This window comes from Monopterus albus, unplaced genomic scaffold (genome assembly GCF_001952655.1).
Source record: "Monopterus albus unplaced genomic scaffold, M_albus_1.0 scaffold232.1, whole genome shotgun sequence".
NCBI classification, from domain to species: domain Eukaryota; kingdom Metazoa; phylum Chordata; class Actinopteri; order Synbranchiformes; family Synbranchidae; genus Monopterus; species Monopterus albus.
The window spans coordinates 522075-537509 of NW_018128112.1; the positions used below are offsets into that span (position 1 = coordinate 522075).

The following is a 15435-nucleotide window of genomic DNA, read 5'->3' on the forward strand; positions in this document are numbered from 1 at the left end:
AACTGAAATGAATACAAAATACATATCACACAAGCTGTGGCTCAGGAGGTAGAGCGGGTCGTTTCCTAACCGGAGGATTAGTGGTTCGATTCCTGGCTTGTCCAGTCAACATGTCGAGGTGTCCTTGAGCAAAACACTGAACCCCCAGTTGCTCCCGGTGATGTCACCGGTGTGTGAATGCGTGAGTGCTTGGGAGTGCGAATGGGTGGATGGCCGAATAAGGTGAAAGCGCTTTGAGTGTACTGTAAAAGCATAGAAAGGCGCTATACAAGTATAAGACCAAGAGCATATCAGCAACTTACTATGCATGTGCAGGAAGTATTACACACTAATGCACTATGTATGTTACACATTACACTTGTGCAACTTTAAATAACCTGGCTCCTACTTACAAGGATAATAAACAAGAAAGTATGAGCGCTAAAGCAAAATAAACCGCTAGCATAACACATTTTATACACATAGTAGAGCTAGCAAACAAGCAAGACATGTTGCCAATCATTTCACATCAACAAGTTACCAATGTGTGAAAGACTAATAATTTTCTAGTGAAAACACTAATACAACAATAATTCCATGTTTTCACTTAGGGACATAGCTACTCCAAGGCGTAAACGTGGTAAACATCAGTAACACACTGTAGGCTGTCCGTCGTTTTACCGAGGGGAAGAAAAACAAAACCTATCGCCAAACCAACTACTAGGGGGAAGTAAATGAACAAGATTTCCAGCACACAGGCTATCTGATGATGTGGTGAATGCAACATACTATATGTAAGGGACAACATGATAAACATGGCTGACACTTGCTGAAGGGCATTATAACACATCACATCAGTCATTCTGGCATTTGTTTATCTTGTAGAAAAAAGTGCAGGGAAGGAAAAAGAAGACATGACACTTCAGAGCCACATTAGTCACATTTAATCCAACTGAGTGAAAACAGTGCAAATGTATTTACAGTAGTAGTGGGGTGGTGTACTATTGTGGGGATCAAGAAGAAGTCAAATAAAACTGTGTTGGCACAAACTGGTAGTAGAACAACATACAAAAACTTGCAATAAAAACAGCTCTGCACTGTTTTAGTATATTTTCTTAAAAAACAGCTCAGAAAGAAAAATCTAATGTAATTATAGCTGTGATCATAGGGACAAAAATCACTGTAATGCAATGTCTGCTGAAACGTGACATGCAGCGACTGTGAGGTGGATTTCTGAAGCTCTCCTAGACTGTCAGATGTAAGGCTGTCAAGCTGCAGAGGCCCTAAAAATTGCTGCATCTTTAGCCGTGAGTTGCAGGGGAGAACCTGGACGGTCTGAACTTCATCTCAGTGAAGGGAATGGAAGAGTCTTTACCTTTCCAGTCTATCCAGACTATTCCCTGTATTAGAACAAACACAGAAGTGATGACATTTAGTTAATGCACTATATAACAAAAGATAAAACTATTTAAAATGTATTAGAGGTTAATCATACCTGGTTATTACTGTTGATGCCATAAAGGCCATTGAGGTTGGTCTTGTAGCAGTTTTTGTACCACCAGCCTCCCATGTAGGCCCTTGCACAGTGGATCCCCAGAGGATCGGGGTCTTTGTCATGGGTTGAGAATGGACGGCCATTATGGTATCTCATAGAGTCACCTGACAGAGCAGTACAGTGATACTGGTGTATGAATTGTCAGGCGTTCACTGTATAACAACAACAACAATAATAATTGCACATGTTCAGGGAAAATGTACTTTGTACAGTTTTCACCTGCAGTTCCAGTGAAGCCGGACACCGTAAGAGTATAGTGCCTCTCCTCTGAATCGATGGAGAAGTTGGCATAGTGAGCATAAGCTGTGTCATTTCCAGATTGCATATCCACTCTCAGACTCACAGGACCAGTACTGGTCAGGTTGTGAAGAAGTTTGTTTCCTGGTGTACGTAGATAGGGTGAAGATGAAGACGGAGATAAGATTAGGTGGATTTACTGAATAATATTTCGATGCAGATGAGATAATAAAAGATTGCTTTAACTGTACCGAGCCAGAACTCTTCACTCAGGTTTCCAAATCCTACACTGTATTCATTCCAGGTTCTGTAGAAATCTGTCTTTCCACTCATCCTCCTCTGGAACACCTAAGAAAAGACACACCAGATTTTTATCTTGCTTTTTTTTTTGGTGCAAAATTTAACAGCAGCATGCCTCACCGTCCAGCCGCCTCCGTCAGTCTCCATGTCACAGTAGACTCTGACCGACTGTCCCTCTTTTCCTTGTGGGTAAATGTCCACCTCTCCTGACTGCAGAGCTCCATTCAGCAGCTCCTGAGAGCACTCAGTAGTTTATAGCACACATCAGTATACATACTTACCTGTCACAGATATGTTTATGTAATTACTTTTCACCCAATTATATGTTCACTAAAATAAAGAGAAAATAAGTTTCTGTAGGAGACACTGAAAACTTGTGTGATATTGCAGGCTCTTATGATTAAAAAGTCTGGTGCACTGAGTGGTTTTCCAAGGTCTAATCATCCCACTGGCTTTCATTAGATTTATTGCCTTTTCTAAAAGAGCTCATTATTCCCTCTGAGCCTTGAAGCCAGGGGAGTTGGGGTTTGATAAGATACTAAGATTTACACCAAGGTTATGGTTAGATGTTGGCCTAGAAGAAAACAAGTCTAGGTGCAGTCTCAGGGTTGCCGAGATAACAAGAAGCATTGTGGGTTGTGCAAAGTGTCTGTTTCAGGACAAGGTCACACCAAGGACGAGGACTGAGGGACCAATGGCGGGACAGTTAGGTCTAAACCACAGCTTCTCCCCAACAGTTTTGGACCAATCAGATAGTAGCACCTTTTCATACAAATATTGTATACCGACAAGTTGAGGACAGTCTTTTCTGTTTATCCTAAACAGTGAAGATCCATGTGCACATGCTAATTTTGATAAGTTAATGCATAATAAATTTCACACTGTGATATATATATCCTCTTATTAGTCTTCTCTTTTCAATATAAAAAGAACACACCTCACAAATTTGGTGACCCCGACATGATCTATTGAAGAGAGGAGAGGAACGAATTGGATCAGCATCGGCTCAAGACTGGAGATTTCCAGCGGGGCCAACCTGCACTCCCAGCCTCCTGTCACCCACAGACCGTGGTCTACTAAAAACAAAAGGTAAGCAGACGCCTGTTGATTCTATCCAAAGTTCTGCATATTGAAAAATCTAAATTAAGTGGGTGAGAGAGAGGTAAGGAAGTTTCAGGACAAACACTCTGTTAAAATTATTGAACTAATATTTTATTTACAAAGACATTAACAGATCAAAATTAAATCCTGATCAGGTTTGCAAGAGTGCCCATCAGGCATGAGCAAGTAAAATTAACACATGCAGAAATTTACAAGAGTGTCCAATTGACATGAGTAATTTCTTTACAGGGTAAAACCTAAATTAATTTCAAGAGTGCCCAAGGTATGAGTAAGTCTAGAAATTGATTTGCATAGAGTGCCCACTTAGGCATGAGCAAAATTAGAAACCTATTTACAGAGAGTGCCCAGTAGGCATGAATAATTCTAAAAAGATGAATTATTAGAAATTGGCATTAATTGGCATTAAAATTAGAGGAATGACCCATTTTTGTGTTAATATTTGTCTATGTGTGGGTTATCTTAAGTGTTTTGACTGTGTGTTAAGGGGAGCTCCTATTATACTGTGTTGGAAATTGTCTGAGTGTGTGTGGACAAGTTAACTGTGTGCTTTTGGTGCTGTGTAGAAGATTTTTCCCTCTTTTCATTGAACTAGAGCTGTGAGCGTGTGTGAGTGAGTTAATTTATGGGCATTGGAGTTGGGTAGATAAGCTGCCCCTCTTGTTGAAATATAAGTGTGAGAATAAGCTATTTTGTGTGTTTAAGTGGGTTGGCATGGACATGAGCGGTAAGTAGGGAGAAATACACAGAAAATATATATACGGACATACACCGTACTTTTCTCCATAGCAACACACAAATGATATGAGGATAGGGCTGAGTCACCAGCATTTTCACTAAAAAAGAAAAAAAAGATAGGGCAGTGTGGTGGTCAGCGCTGCTGCCTCACATTCTGTGTGGAGTTTGCATGCTCTTTCTCCCCGTGCTTGCGTGGGTTCACTCCGGGCACTCTGGCTTCCTCCCACAGTTCTAAGACATGCGGTTTAGGTTGATTGGTGTTTTTATAGCAATAATACTGTATATTTGAATTAAAGGGGAAAGTTTTATAGTAGATGCACAGCATCTAAAACAGCTAGACATGTCCTTTAGGTAGGCCTTTCTCGCATCCAAGTGTTTACTCCTAAATCCACGACATTTCACTAGAGGGTGTGGCTTGTTGTGTATAGGACACCGATCAACTGGTTCTTCTGCTGGCTTACCCGAACCACTATTGTTGGGACCTAGAAGTCTGGCTGCCACTTCCGTCTTCCTTACTGACACTTTGTAACTGTCGTTGTGTCTTACAAGTTTCTCTGGCCTTACATGGCTCATACTGTTGGATAGGGAAAACAAAAAACTTGGATTGTTTCTGGTCTTTGCTTGGCTGCATACAAAGCTTACAAAGAAACTGAATGGAGGAAAGGAAACATTATGTTCCTCCTTGTACTTCGAGCCATGTGTTATTCAACGCTCCTGTAGACCTGTATGGAAGTTTTTCGACTATGGAATTGACTCCCCTCGCTGTGTCGAGATAGGTTAATCCTGGCAAGTGTCCTCCTGATTTTGCCGACAGTATCTCCATTAGCACGTCTCCGAGTTCTCTGAGACGCTGGCTGTCTTTGTTAGAGATTTTTGGAAATTTCTCTAATTTCTGCAGCAGGGCATTTTCAATTATCTCTGGAGAGCCATAAGTTTCCTCTAGCCAAACCATAGCAACACCAGCTGGTGGATTGCGTACATGAGCTGATCTGATCCGCATGGCTTGTGGGGATGAGTCTGGACCGAGCCACTTAATGAGTAGATCAAGCTCTTCTTGGGCTGTCAAGTTGAGTTCTTTTGTAACACCTTGGAATGACGTTTTCCAAACCCAGTAGTTTTCTGGATGGTCATCAAATTTTAGCAGTCCTGAACTCACCATCTCTCGTCTAATAAGATATTTTGTGAGATCAGTGTCATGTTACAGCAAGAAGTCGCTCATCTTTCTTAAGGTAACACTCAGTTTTATTCAATGAGCACGTCCAACTCACCACATGTACATGAACATCCTCTTAAGCATAACTTCCCCGTTTTCTACGGTAACCCCCAGTGGACACACAACTAACTCTCACAACAATCAGTCATCTGTTTTGCTTCACATGTGTGATCTCTGAGACTGAATGTATGAGGAATTGGGGGAGAGATGTAGCTTGGATAGTCTTTCTCATAAGCATCAGGCACTATGTCATCTCTAATGCTGGGCTTGGGCAGGTGAGTCTCCTCATTGGGAAGTGGATATGGGAGAACTGAGCCTGACTGAGGTCTTTCTGCAGGTAAATGTGACAGGTGGCTGTTGTGAGACCGGAGCTTGGTGCTGAGCGTGTGGTAACACATAGTGGGCCAGCACATACTCACTGGTGCGTTGAGCACGGACTTCAGGAGCCATCTGGGTGATGTCTTCGAGAGGGTCTGACTCCATTGCTGCTGCAGCTCCATAGACTGCTGTTTCTGCTGAGGCCGCTGTGGCACTCCTCTCTATTTGTAACATATACAGATTGGCCTCCAACTCTGCTTTATGCCGTGCTGCTTCTGCCTCAATTTGGGCTTTTTCTTTCATCATAGCTGCCTCTTTTGCTGCATATTTAGCCTGTACTAGCGCTACCTCTGCTTTAGCCTTTGCTTTTGTGGCTGCTGCACTGGCCGAGGACCTACTTGATCTTCCTGTGGACTTGGAGCCAGAGACTTGTGACCTGATCTCAAAATCTTTGCATGTCCGTTCCGTTACACTTTGTTGCTCCATTTTGTGTGTTTTATCTTTGTTTACAGTGCGTTGTTGACAGTAGAATTCCTTGTCTTAGCCCGCTGTGTAACTGTCCTTTTACTATTCTGTCCTCACAGTGGCGTCCCTTATCTAGAGTAAGACAGATAGCGAACAAAAACTCCAACAAACCGTGTTCTTGAAAAACGTGTGGCTTTACTGGTCGTTTCTGTAAAACTGAAATGAATACAAAAATACATATCAGCACCTTACTATGCATGTGCAATTAGTATTTACACACTAATGCACTATGTACGTCACACATTACACTTGTGCAACTTTAAATAACATGGCTCCTACTTACAAGGATAATAAACAAGAAAGTATGAGCACTAAAGCAAAATAAACCGCTAGCATAACACATTTTACACACATAGTAGAGCTAGCAAACAAGCAAGACATGTTGCCAATCATTTCACATCAACAAGTTACCAATGTGTGAAAGACTAATAATTTTCTAGTGAAAACACTAATACAACAATAATTCCATGTTTTCACTTAGGGACATAGCTACTCCAAGGCGTAAACGTGGTAAACATCAGTAACACACTGTAGGCTGTCCGTCGTTTTACCGAGGGGAAGAAAAACAAAACCTATCGCCAAACCAACTACTAGGGGGAAGTAAATGAACAAGATTTCCAGCACACAGGCTATCTGATGATGTGGTGAATGCAACATACTATATGTAAGGGACAACATGATAAACATGGCTGACACTTGCTGAAGGGCATTATAACACATCACATCAGTCATTCTGGCATTTGTTTATCTTGTAGAAAAAAGTGCAGGGAAGGAAAAAGAAGACATGACACTTCAGAGCCACATTAGTCACATTTAATCCAACTGAGTGAAAACAGTGCAAATGTATTTACAGTAGTAGTGGGGTGGTGTACTATTGTGGGGATCAAGAAGAAGTCAAATAAAACTGTGTTGGCACAAACTGGTAGTAGAACAACATACAAAAACTTGCAATAAAAACAGCTCTGCACTGTTTTAGTATATTTTCTTAAAAAACAGCTCAGAAAGAAAAATCTAATGTAATTATAGCTGTGATCATAGGGACAAAAATCACTGTAATGCAATGTCTGCTGAAACGTGACATGCAGCGACTGTGAGGTGGATTTCTGAAGCTCTCCTAGACTGTCAGATGTAAGGCTGTCAAGCTGCAGAGGCCCTAAAAATTGCTGCATCTTTAGCCGTGAGTTGCAGGGGAGAACCTGGACGGTCTGAACTTCATCTCAGTGAAGGGAATGGAAGAGTCTTTACCTTTCCAGTCTATCCAGACTATTCCCTGTATTAGAACAAACACAGAAGTGATGACATTTAGTTAATGCACTATATAACAAAAGATAAAACTATTTAAAATGTATTAGAGGTTAATCATACCTGGTTATTACTGTTGATGCCATAAAGGCCATTGAGGTTGGTCTTGTAGCAGTTTTTGTACCACCAGCCTCCCATGTAGGCCCTTGCACAGTGGATCCCCAGAGGATCGGGGTCTTTGTCATGGGTTGAGAATGGACGGCCATTATGGTATCTCATAGAGTCACCTGACAGAGCAGTACAGTGATACTGGTGTATGAATTGTCAGGCGTTCACTGTATAACAACAACAACAATAATAATTGCACATGTTCAGGGAAAATGTACTTTGTACAGTTTTCACCTGCAGTTCCAGTGAAGCCGGACACCGTAAGAGTATAGTGCCTCTCCTCTGAATCGATGGAGAAGTTGGCATAGTGAGCATAAGCTGTGTCATTTCCAGATTGCATATCCACTCTCAGACTCACAGGACCAGTACTGGTCAGGTTGTGAAGAAGTTTGTTTCCTGGTGTACGTAGATAGGGTGAAGATGAAGACGGAGATAAGATTAGGTGGATTTACTGAATAATATTTCGATGCAGATGAGATAATAAAAGATTGCTTTAACTGTACCGAGCCAGAACTCTTCACTCAGGTTTCCAAATCCTACACTGTATTCATTCCAGGTTCTGTAGAAATCTGTCTTTCCACTCATCCTCCTCTGGAACACCTAAGAAAAGACACACCAGATTTTTATCTTGCTTTTTTTTTTGGTGCAAAATTTAACAGCAGCATGCCTCACCGTCCAGCCGCCTCCGTCAGTCTCCATGTCACAGTAGACTCTGACCGACTGTCCCTCTTTTCCTTGTGGGTAAATGTCCACCTCTCCTGACTAAAAATTGATTAGTTGCAATTATGATAAACCAATAAGTATTGATGAGGCAAATAGATTGGCAGGGGTGCATTTGTTACCTGTGATGACTTCTGTGGTGAAAACAGATGTGTAGCGTCCATCTCTCTCGCCTTGTACCAGAACTGTATAGCGTGACATGGGTAACAGCCCTGTCAGTTTATACTCTGTGGCACTTGGGTCCAGGATCACCTCCTAATGTATATGGAGAAAAAAAAAGTTGATGTTATGGCTCTGTTTTGTATTGTATGTGCCAATAATGAACCAGTTGTTTACCTTTGCCTCCTCTCCTGCCACCTGATAGATTACTTTATAGCTGTGATAAACAACTGTAGCAGTTCTCCATGTTATCACTGCAGATCGAGCACCCACCTCACTGGCTTTAACCACTGAGAGACACAAAAATGAAAAAGAAAACCTATTTAGTTGATGCATCTTAGCACATGACTTAACAAGTCAAATCCCACCCCCCCTACTCACCATTAGCAGTAGTAAATGTAGTTGAAATGCCCCTACTCTGGAGACTGCCTTTCTGGCTTAGGGCTTTGACTGTGTACACAGTGCCTCTCTGCAGGCCTCTCAGCTGCTGTTCCACTGAATCCCCAGCCAGCATCATTGTCACTGTCACATTAGGGGCTGTAGCAAGAAGGAGAATTAATAACATTAAGCTAATTAGAACTTGTCATTAGTCTTTATAGGCTAATGTCAACACACTCACTCTTGGAGGACTCATAGCTGATGATGAAGCGGTCTACTCTCCCCAGACCAGGTGTCCATTGCAGCACAGCTCTGGTATCTGTCACGTTGACAGCTTGAAGATGTGTTGGAGGGGCAGGTACTGCAGTGAAGAGACAGTCCAGAGCATGTTTATGGCTGTTTTCACAAGACATCCAAAAAGTAGCTGTGCATCATAGTAAACTCATCTAACTTGCTACCTGTGGTGATAACGGACTTGAGGGCACCACTCTGGGCTCTGCCGTGTGTGGTAGTTACAGAAATAACGTAGGAGGATCCAGCAGACAACTTGGATAGAACCACATAAGACTGCTGAGGGTTCACAGTTACAGAGTGACTCTCCCCTAGAATGATGATACATCATAGACACATAACTCAAACACTCTTAACAATCCCAATTAAAGATCCACACTGGCTCATATTAAGCAAGGCAACTATGACATGAGATTCAGTATACAGGCAGCCTTTGACAGACCTGTGACAATGTTGGTGTATGTGATCCTGAAACCTGTAAATATCGTCTTTGGTTTGGACCAGGACACAGTGAGAGAAGACTCTGTTACATTGCTGAAAACCATCTCTGTGGCTGGCTCAGGACCTAGTGAGAGAAAACAGGTGGATTTTATTCTCACATTTTAGGTCAGAAATATGAAATATATACTGTATTGATCCAGATACTGATTGTGTCCCTGGTAGTGGAGGAACTTTAATTACCTGTGATTGTAGTTACTCTGTGAATCTTTGATCGTCTCTCAGCACTGGTGCCATATATATGCAGGACATAGCGTGTGTTTGCCCGAAGGTTACTGAACTCCACAGAACGTACACTGCCGGGCACCACGATAGAGATCCTCTTGGTTTCAGCTTTACCTCTTGATTCCGCAGTTTTACCAGAGGTGACAGTTGTGTCAGTGCTCTCGGTCTGTACCTGGACCTTATTTGGTTTCTTGGCCACAGGGGTCTTGCCTCCTTCAGGAGCTTGTTCTTCATCCTCCTCGGGGTCATCTTCATCACCCTCTGTCCCTGGCTCTCTTCTGATCACAGTGAAGTTCTTGAACATGCCTTGCGGTGCTGACCATGTGACAGTGAAGCTGTAAGAGGAGATGTTCACAACCTTTACAGAGCCTAGTCCAGAACCTCCAATCCCCCTGCTCACCCCAGAGCCATGGATGGCTGTTTTGTTCTGCAGTAATGGAGCTTTGTGTGATGTTGCTGTGATGGTTGCATTCACTATATACTGACTCCTCTGGGTAGTTTTCCATTTTCCATTCTTGCTAGGTTCAGTGCTTGTGTTGTCAACAGACTGCCCATTCTTAGTAATATGTTTATGTCCAGATGACTGAGTAACATTCTTCGCAGCCAGTGTGGACTGATCCAGGGTCTCCTTCCCTGTTCTGGTGGCATTTCTTCCCAAGTTTTTGGAGAGAATGGTCACAATTTTAGGTTTCTTCACATTACTCTGGGTTACATTGGGTTGAGGTTCATCTTTCAGTTGGTCAGTTTTAGGATTCGGTTTACTGGCAGTTCCTTCCTTAACATAAAGGTCTGTTTTTTGGGGAACCTTTTTAGAGGCCAGGACTGTTGTCATGCCTTTGCGGGCCTCTTCTTGCTTTCTTCCCTCATGTTTCAGGAGAACCTGACTAACAGTTGGTTGACTGGTCTTTTTGGCACTTGAGGAACCTTTCACAGTTCTTTTGTCAACAGAAGATTCTTGTTTTGCTTGTGTTTTCACAATGTCTGGTTTAGCATTAGTGGCTACTTTTGCTATGGTGACTTCAGTCCCCTTCTTGAGTGCATGCTCTATTTTGATGGTTTTCTCCTGCTTATTTTCCTTGTCTTTGTTCCCTTGCAGGGCTACTGTCTCCACTGTGTGCCTGACCTTGGCTTTGACAGGTTCTGTAATTGCAGAGAGTATTAATGAGATTTTAGTCAAAGGATGAATAAAATAACAACTTTATCTCACTTAAAATAAGACTTTCTAATGCTACCACAAGAGCAGACTCTTACTTTTATTACACTCAGCTCCTTGGCCACACTTACTGCAGTCTGGACCTGTGAATCCCTGATGGCAGATGCATTTCCCCTTCTTACATTCCCCATTGCCGCTACAGTCATTTGGACAATTTGCAGAACATGGACCTGTGCAACAATAAGAGACACATAAACAAATAAATACATAAAAGTGTTACAATCATGCATACATTCATACATAATCTGATGAAAATGACAGAATCATACATTTTTCTTTTAGGAGGGACATCTCTCTCTCCAGCTGGTCCACTCGACCTATCAGTTCGGCCATCTCAGCCTCACATCCCCCAGTGCATCCACCAGGCAACAAGCTGATTTTATGTGTCATCACCAGAGGAGCACCCGGTTTCAGCTCCTGCTCCTTGCTATTACTTGAGTCACAGCCATCCCTGATCACCACCTTAATAGGTTGTGAAAGGGCAGGCTTGTCTTTTGTGGTGGTGGGAGCCTTGGTCACAGTGGTTTGACTGGCAGAGGATGTGAGCTTGTCTTTGTTGGCTGCAGAACCATTGGTTGTAATGACCTTTGCTGGTGTTGACAGAACAGTGTGAACTTCACTGGGGGCAGCCTTGTCTTTGGAATTTTTCACATCACTCGTGGAGGGAGACTTGGCTATATCCGTCTGATTAATGGAGGCTGCGGGCTTGTTTTTGGTGGCCTTAGTGACACCAGCAGGAGCAGAGTTTGGGGATGCCGACTGAATATTTTGAACTCCAGTGGGGATAGGCTTGTCTCTTGAGTGAGATTTAATTGAAACAGTATGATTGACTGAAGGTTTGTCATTGATGGCTTTAGCGGTGCTGGCTGAAGCAAATTTTGTAGATGTTGACTGAACATCTGGAGATGCAGTGGGGGCAGCTTTGTCTTTGCTAGCCTTCACGTCACTGGAAGGAGATTTTGCTACAACAGTCTGATTGACTGAGACTGTGTGTTTGTCTTTGTTGGTGATGGTGTCTGTAGCAATTGTTGCTGCTACTGGAGTGTTTTGAATTGCTGCTGGAGTAGGCTTCCCTTTGGTGGCTGTTGTAGCATTGACTGTTGGATGCTTTTGGTTGGTGGCTGGAGTGGGTAAAACTGTCTGATTGACTGTGTTTGGCTTTAAGGTAGGTTGAACGGTCTGTTTGGCGAAAGCAGCAGTGGTTTTTGGTTTTGAAAGGGTAAAAACCGCCCTGGACTTGGCCTGGTCACTTCCTGTGGAGTATCTCTTCTCATTGGTCATGGTTTGAAAGGAGGGAAATGGGGTGAGAAGGAGGAGAATTCCTAGAGTAAATAGCATTTTGAGCCAGCAGCAGTAGCCAGAAATGATATGGCCTTTAGAGGATCTGTACAGGATGTGCTGTATGTCACTGTATTTCTGTGGCCACTTGTAAAGATGAATTTGCCAGGTCTCTCCTAGAAATGAAAAAGAAATATCTGTTATGACTGAGTTTGATGCAATAAATTCTATGCCAAGTCATTTTAGAGCATTTTTTAATCCCAAAAATGACTTTGCTGAACATGCATGCTCTTTTTCAGCAGTGGCTAATTTCACATTAACAGAGTGCCTGTTTACACGTTTATGAACCTTTGTACAACCTTGAACTGGCTGCTAAGGTATTCATTCTTTGCCTGTCCACTAAAGGTTGAGTGGTGTAATTTTCATTATCTTCTCAGGTCTGCTAGGGGACAGTCCACACAGCAAAAGCCCCGACTGCACATGTACCACAGTGCTCTGAAACCGTAAGCCGACCCTCAGTTTGAAGTACGAATAAGAAAGTGTGCATGTCCCTCATTCATTTCCAGGTACACACGAGGGTATGTGCAAAATAAGTCTGTCCCTAAGAAGCTACATGTAGAGCAGTTTCAGGTTTCATGCTTTGCTTCAAAGTGACCTGATAGCAATGACTGACTCATGGAACACCCTTACTTACTTTTCCATTTTGCTACATATCCCTGCCCCTTTTTATAATTTTATTTCACTCTTTTATGAAGTTTCTGAATGAAGTTTTCCTACAGTATCAGTGCAAGATGTTGGAAAAAAAAAATCACTGAACTAATATAATTTTAAATTCCTCCACCTGAACATAATTGCCATGAAAAATTATATTGTGAACTTTTTAAAATGATGCCTACTTGTACTTTATTTTTTAAAGTAAAGGAAAAACATTACAAAAAAACTAGTGTGCATCAATCAGCCATAATAGTGAAGCCAGTGGCTTGCCAAACCAAACAAAATCTAAATGATCAGATTTTGAACAGGAAGATGACTTGAGCAGCAAACCCAGAGAGTCTGCTGGAGAGACCGTGCAGCATGGTAACAGAGCCTTACTGTACAGAACTGTGGGGCACTGTACGTCTTTCACTACACAGAAGGTTCCTCAGTCCGCTGCACCCACAACTCGGAAAACCACTAAGAGAAATATGTTGCCTTGATTTGGTAGCAAATCAAATAAATCATGCAGCAGGTAAACACATTCGGCTGCTTTGCTATGCAACATGTCCATTTTCAAATACTGCATTAAAGTGTGTGAATTAATTTCATAAGTGGCTACAGTCTTAGCTAAATTAATAGGCACATTTAACTCCCAAAGTATAAACTGTCATGCTACCACAGCAGCAATGTTCGTAGAATGACAAATTCTGGTGAATACAGTAGCTATAACAATGTATTGGTGTGTGGACTACAAATTACATTTCATGTTCCCCACTCACTGTAACCACTCTTATTATATATTTCTATGCAACCAAAAACCCCTATTAAACAACAGCATGAGCTTTTATCACTTAGTCAAAACTCTGAGAACATGTCGGTTCTATCAAAGTGGCGTATATGAGTCCATACATTCAGATAACTGCAGTTGCCATTCTTAAATCAGAACTACAGGAGACATATATTACTTACCAGAATAATGATTTTGTCATTGGCTTTATCTCTGTCGTTGTGTTGCTCTCTCCATCTGATTGTTAAAGCTCAAACAGACTTGCTGGATATGATCTGGGAGGCAAGAAGAAGCAGCACCACTTGAAGCAGGAGAGTGATAAAATCTGCTCCTACTTATGGACCCCCTCCCTTCCACGCCCAGCGGTCCCACTCTCTCAACCACCATGGAAAATATTTTTATTGGACATAAAAAAGAGAAGCATTTTCACACAGATTTGTGCATTAAAAATGATCAACTACTCCCTTGTATTCTTTAACAAGAAGAAACATTTTTCATGGGTTTAACGTAACATTTTCCTGATGGATTCAACAATACCAACCATTGTAGATTAACCCATTAAGTCAAAGTCTTCATATAAAAGATTAAGAAATAGCTCAGTTTGAACTGAATAAATTAATATCTTGTGTGTAATTTAATGTTTTACATTATTAGATTTGTTGTCACTGTTAAATTGCTGTTTTGCTCTTAAACTATGTACAGTGACTCTAGGATATTAGGAACATTTTTCATGTTCATTCATTTACTGTAATACAAATAATAGCTTTCAGCTTGGTGTGGCTCATGATAGTTATTCCTTTGTCTGCTGTATGTAACTCATTTTGGACACTGCTAACACCTAGACGGTGTCTTAGGTTGAACAAAAGCCCTGGTCAGAGAACCACGATTCAGCTGGAACACATAGCATAACACTGCAGGTATTCAGTGCTGACTTTGGGGGATAGGAACCTCTTTCTATATGAATTGGCTGCTTGTTGAAAGTAATGAGATGTAGCTATGTGGGAGTTATGTAAGTGGCCAACTATCCACCAGTTTTAAGGAATGCTCTGTGAGGGCAATGTATCTCTAACCAAATGGCCACCCACCATCCCACCTTTTGAAATCCATATGATGACAAATATGACAAGAGCTTAGCTCTAACAGGGCACAGGTGATGTTTTTCTAATTTTACAGGAGAGCAAAAACAAAAGTTTATATCACTGGCGTATTTTATATACTCAAAGATACTGTAAGACATTGCCATTTATTAAGATGTCTGTACTGTAATTGAACTCTACAGTGTATTCCCGTTAAGACATACAACAGAGAATGCGATGTCAGTATATTTTTCCAATACAGCCATAATTAATCCTTATTAATGTTTATCTTAAATTAAGTTCTCACAAATCCTTGAAGTAATGCAAATGTTAGCATGTTAATTAACTATAAAAATATCTTCATTCTGCCCATGTATTCTGACAAAGAAAGCTACAATTATAAATATGTATTTTAGGTTTTCGACTGATTTTTGTAGTGTTTCTATTGCAGACATGAACCTTACTCCTTGAGAGAGGCTGGACTCTCTACTACTCTGGAGTTGCCCGCGGTGAGAGGCGGCGGGCTGGTGTGGGCTTGCTCATAGCTCCCCAGCTTAGCCGCCATGTGTTGGAGTTTACCCCGGTGAACGAGAGGGTCGCTTCCCTGCACCTTCGGGTCGGGGATAGGTCTCTCACTGCCATTTGTGCCTACGGGCCGAATGGCAGTGTGGAGTACCCGGCCTTCTTGGAGTCCCTGGGAGGGGTGCTGGAAAAGGCCCC

At 41.9% G+C, this 15435-nt stretch overlaps 2 protein-coding genes across 2 annotated transcripts; both read right to left on the reverse strand.

Moving 5' to 3' along the window:
• Nucleotides 1–501: 501 nt before the first annotated feature.
• LOC109971679 (tenascin) lies at nucleotides 502–14181 on the reverse strand. The gene is given in 14 exon segments (XM_074527678.1): nucleotides 502–1379; nucleotides 1475–1638; nucleotides 1754–1915; nucleotides 2023–2119; nucleotides 2192–2352; nucleotides 8237–8369; nucleotides 8451–8563; nucleotides 8655–8810; nucleotides 8893–9012; nucleotides 9110–9253; nucleotides 9385–9507; nucleotides 9624–11048; nucleotides 11148–12332; nucleotides 13822–14181. Coding segments are annotated over 13 exon segments (3966 nt in total). The 5' UTR covers nucleotides 12217–12332; nucleotides 13822–14181; the 3' UTR covers nucleotides 502–1280.
• On the reverse strand, nucleotides 5939–8044 carry LOC109971677 (tenascin-R-like). Its single transcript, XM_020620076.1, has 4 exons — nucleotides 7898–8044; nucleotides 7629–7790; nucleotides 7350–7513; nucleotides 5939–7254 (listed from the first exon to the last, which is right to left on the reverse strand). The coding sequence occupies exons 1-4, from the start codon at nucleotides 7977–7979 to the stop codon at nucleotides 7156–7158; spliced, it is 507 nt and encodes a 168-aa protein (XP_020475732.1). The 5' UTR covers nucleotides 7980–8044; the 3' UTR covers nucleotides 5939–7155.
• Nucleotides 14182–15435: the final 1254 nt, after the last annotated feature.

Excerpts from the sequence above, each read along its gene's own strand:
- LOC109971677 (XM_020620076.1), bottom strand. The coding sequence starts at position 7,979 with ATGAGTGGAAAGACAGATTTCTACAGAACCTGGAATGAATACAGTGTA. Across the intron at positions 7,791-7,897 it reads GAGTGAAGAGTTCTGGCTCG|GAAACAAACTTCTTCACAAC; the intron begins GTACAGTTAAAG and ends TACGTACACCAG. Across the intron at positions 7,514-7,628 it reads CGGCTTCACTGGAACTGCAG|GTGACTCTATGAGATACCAT; the intron begins GTGAAAACTGTA and ends CTGCTCTGTCAG.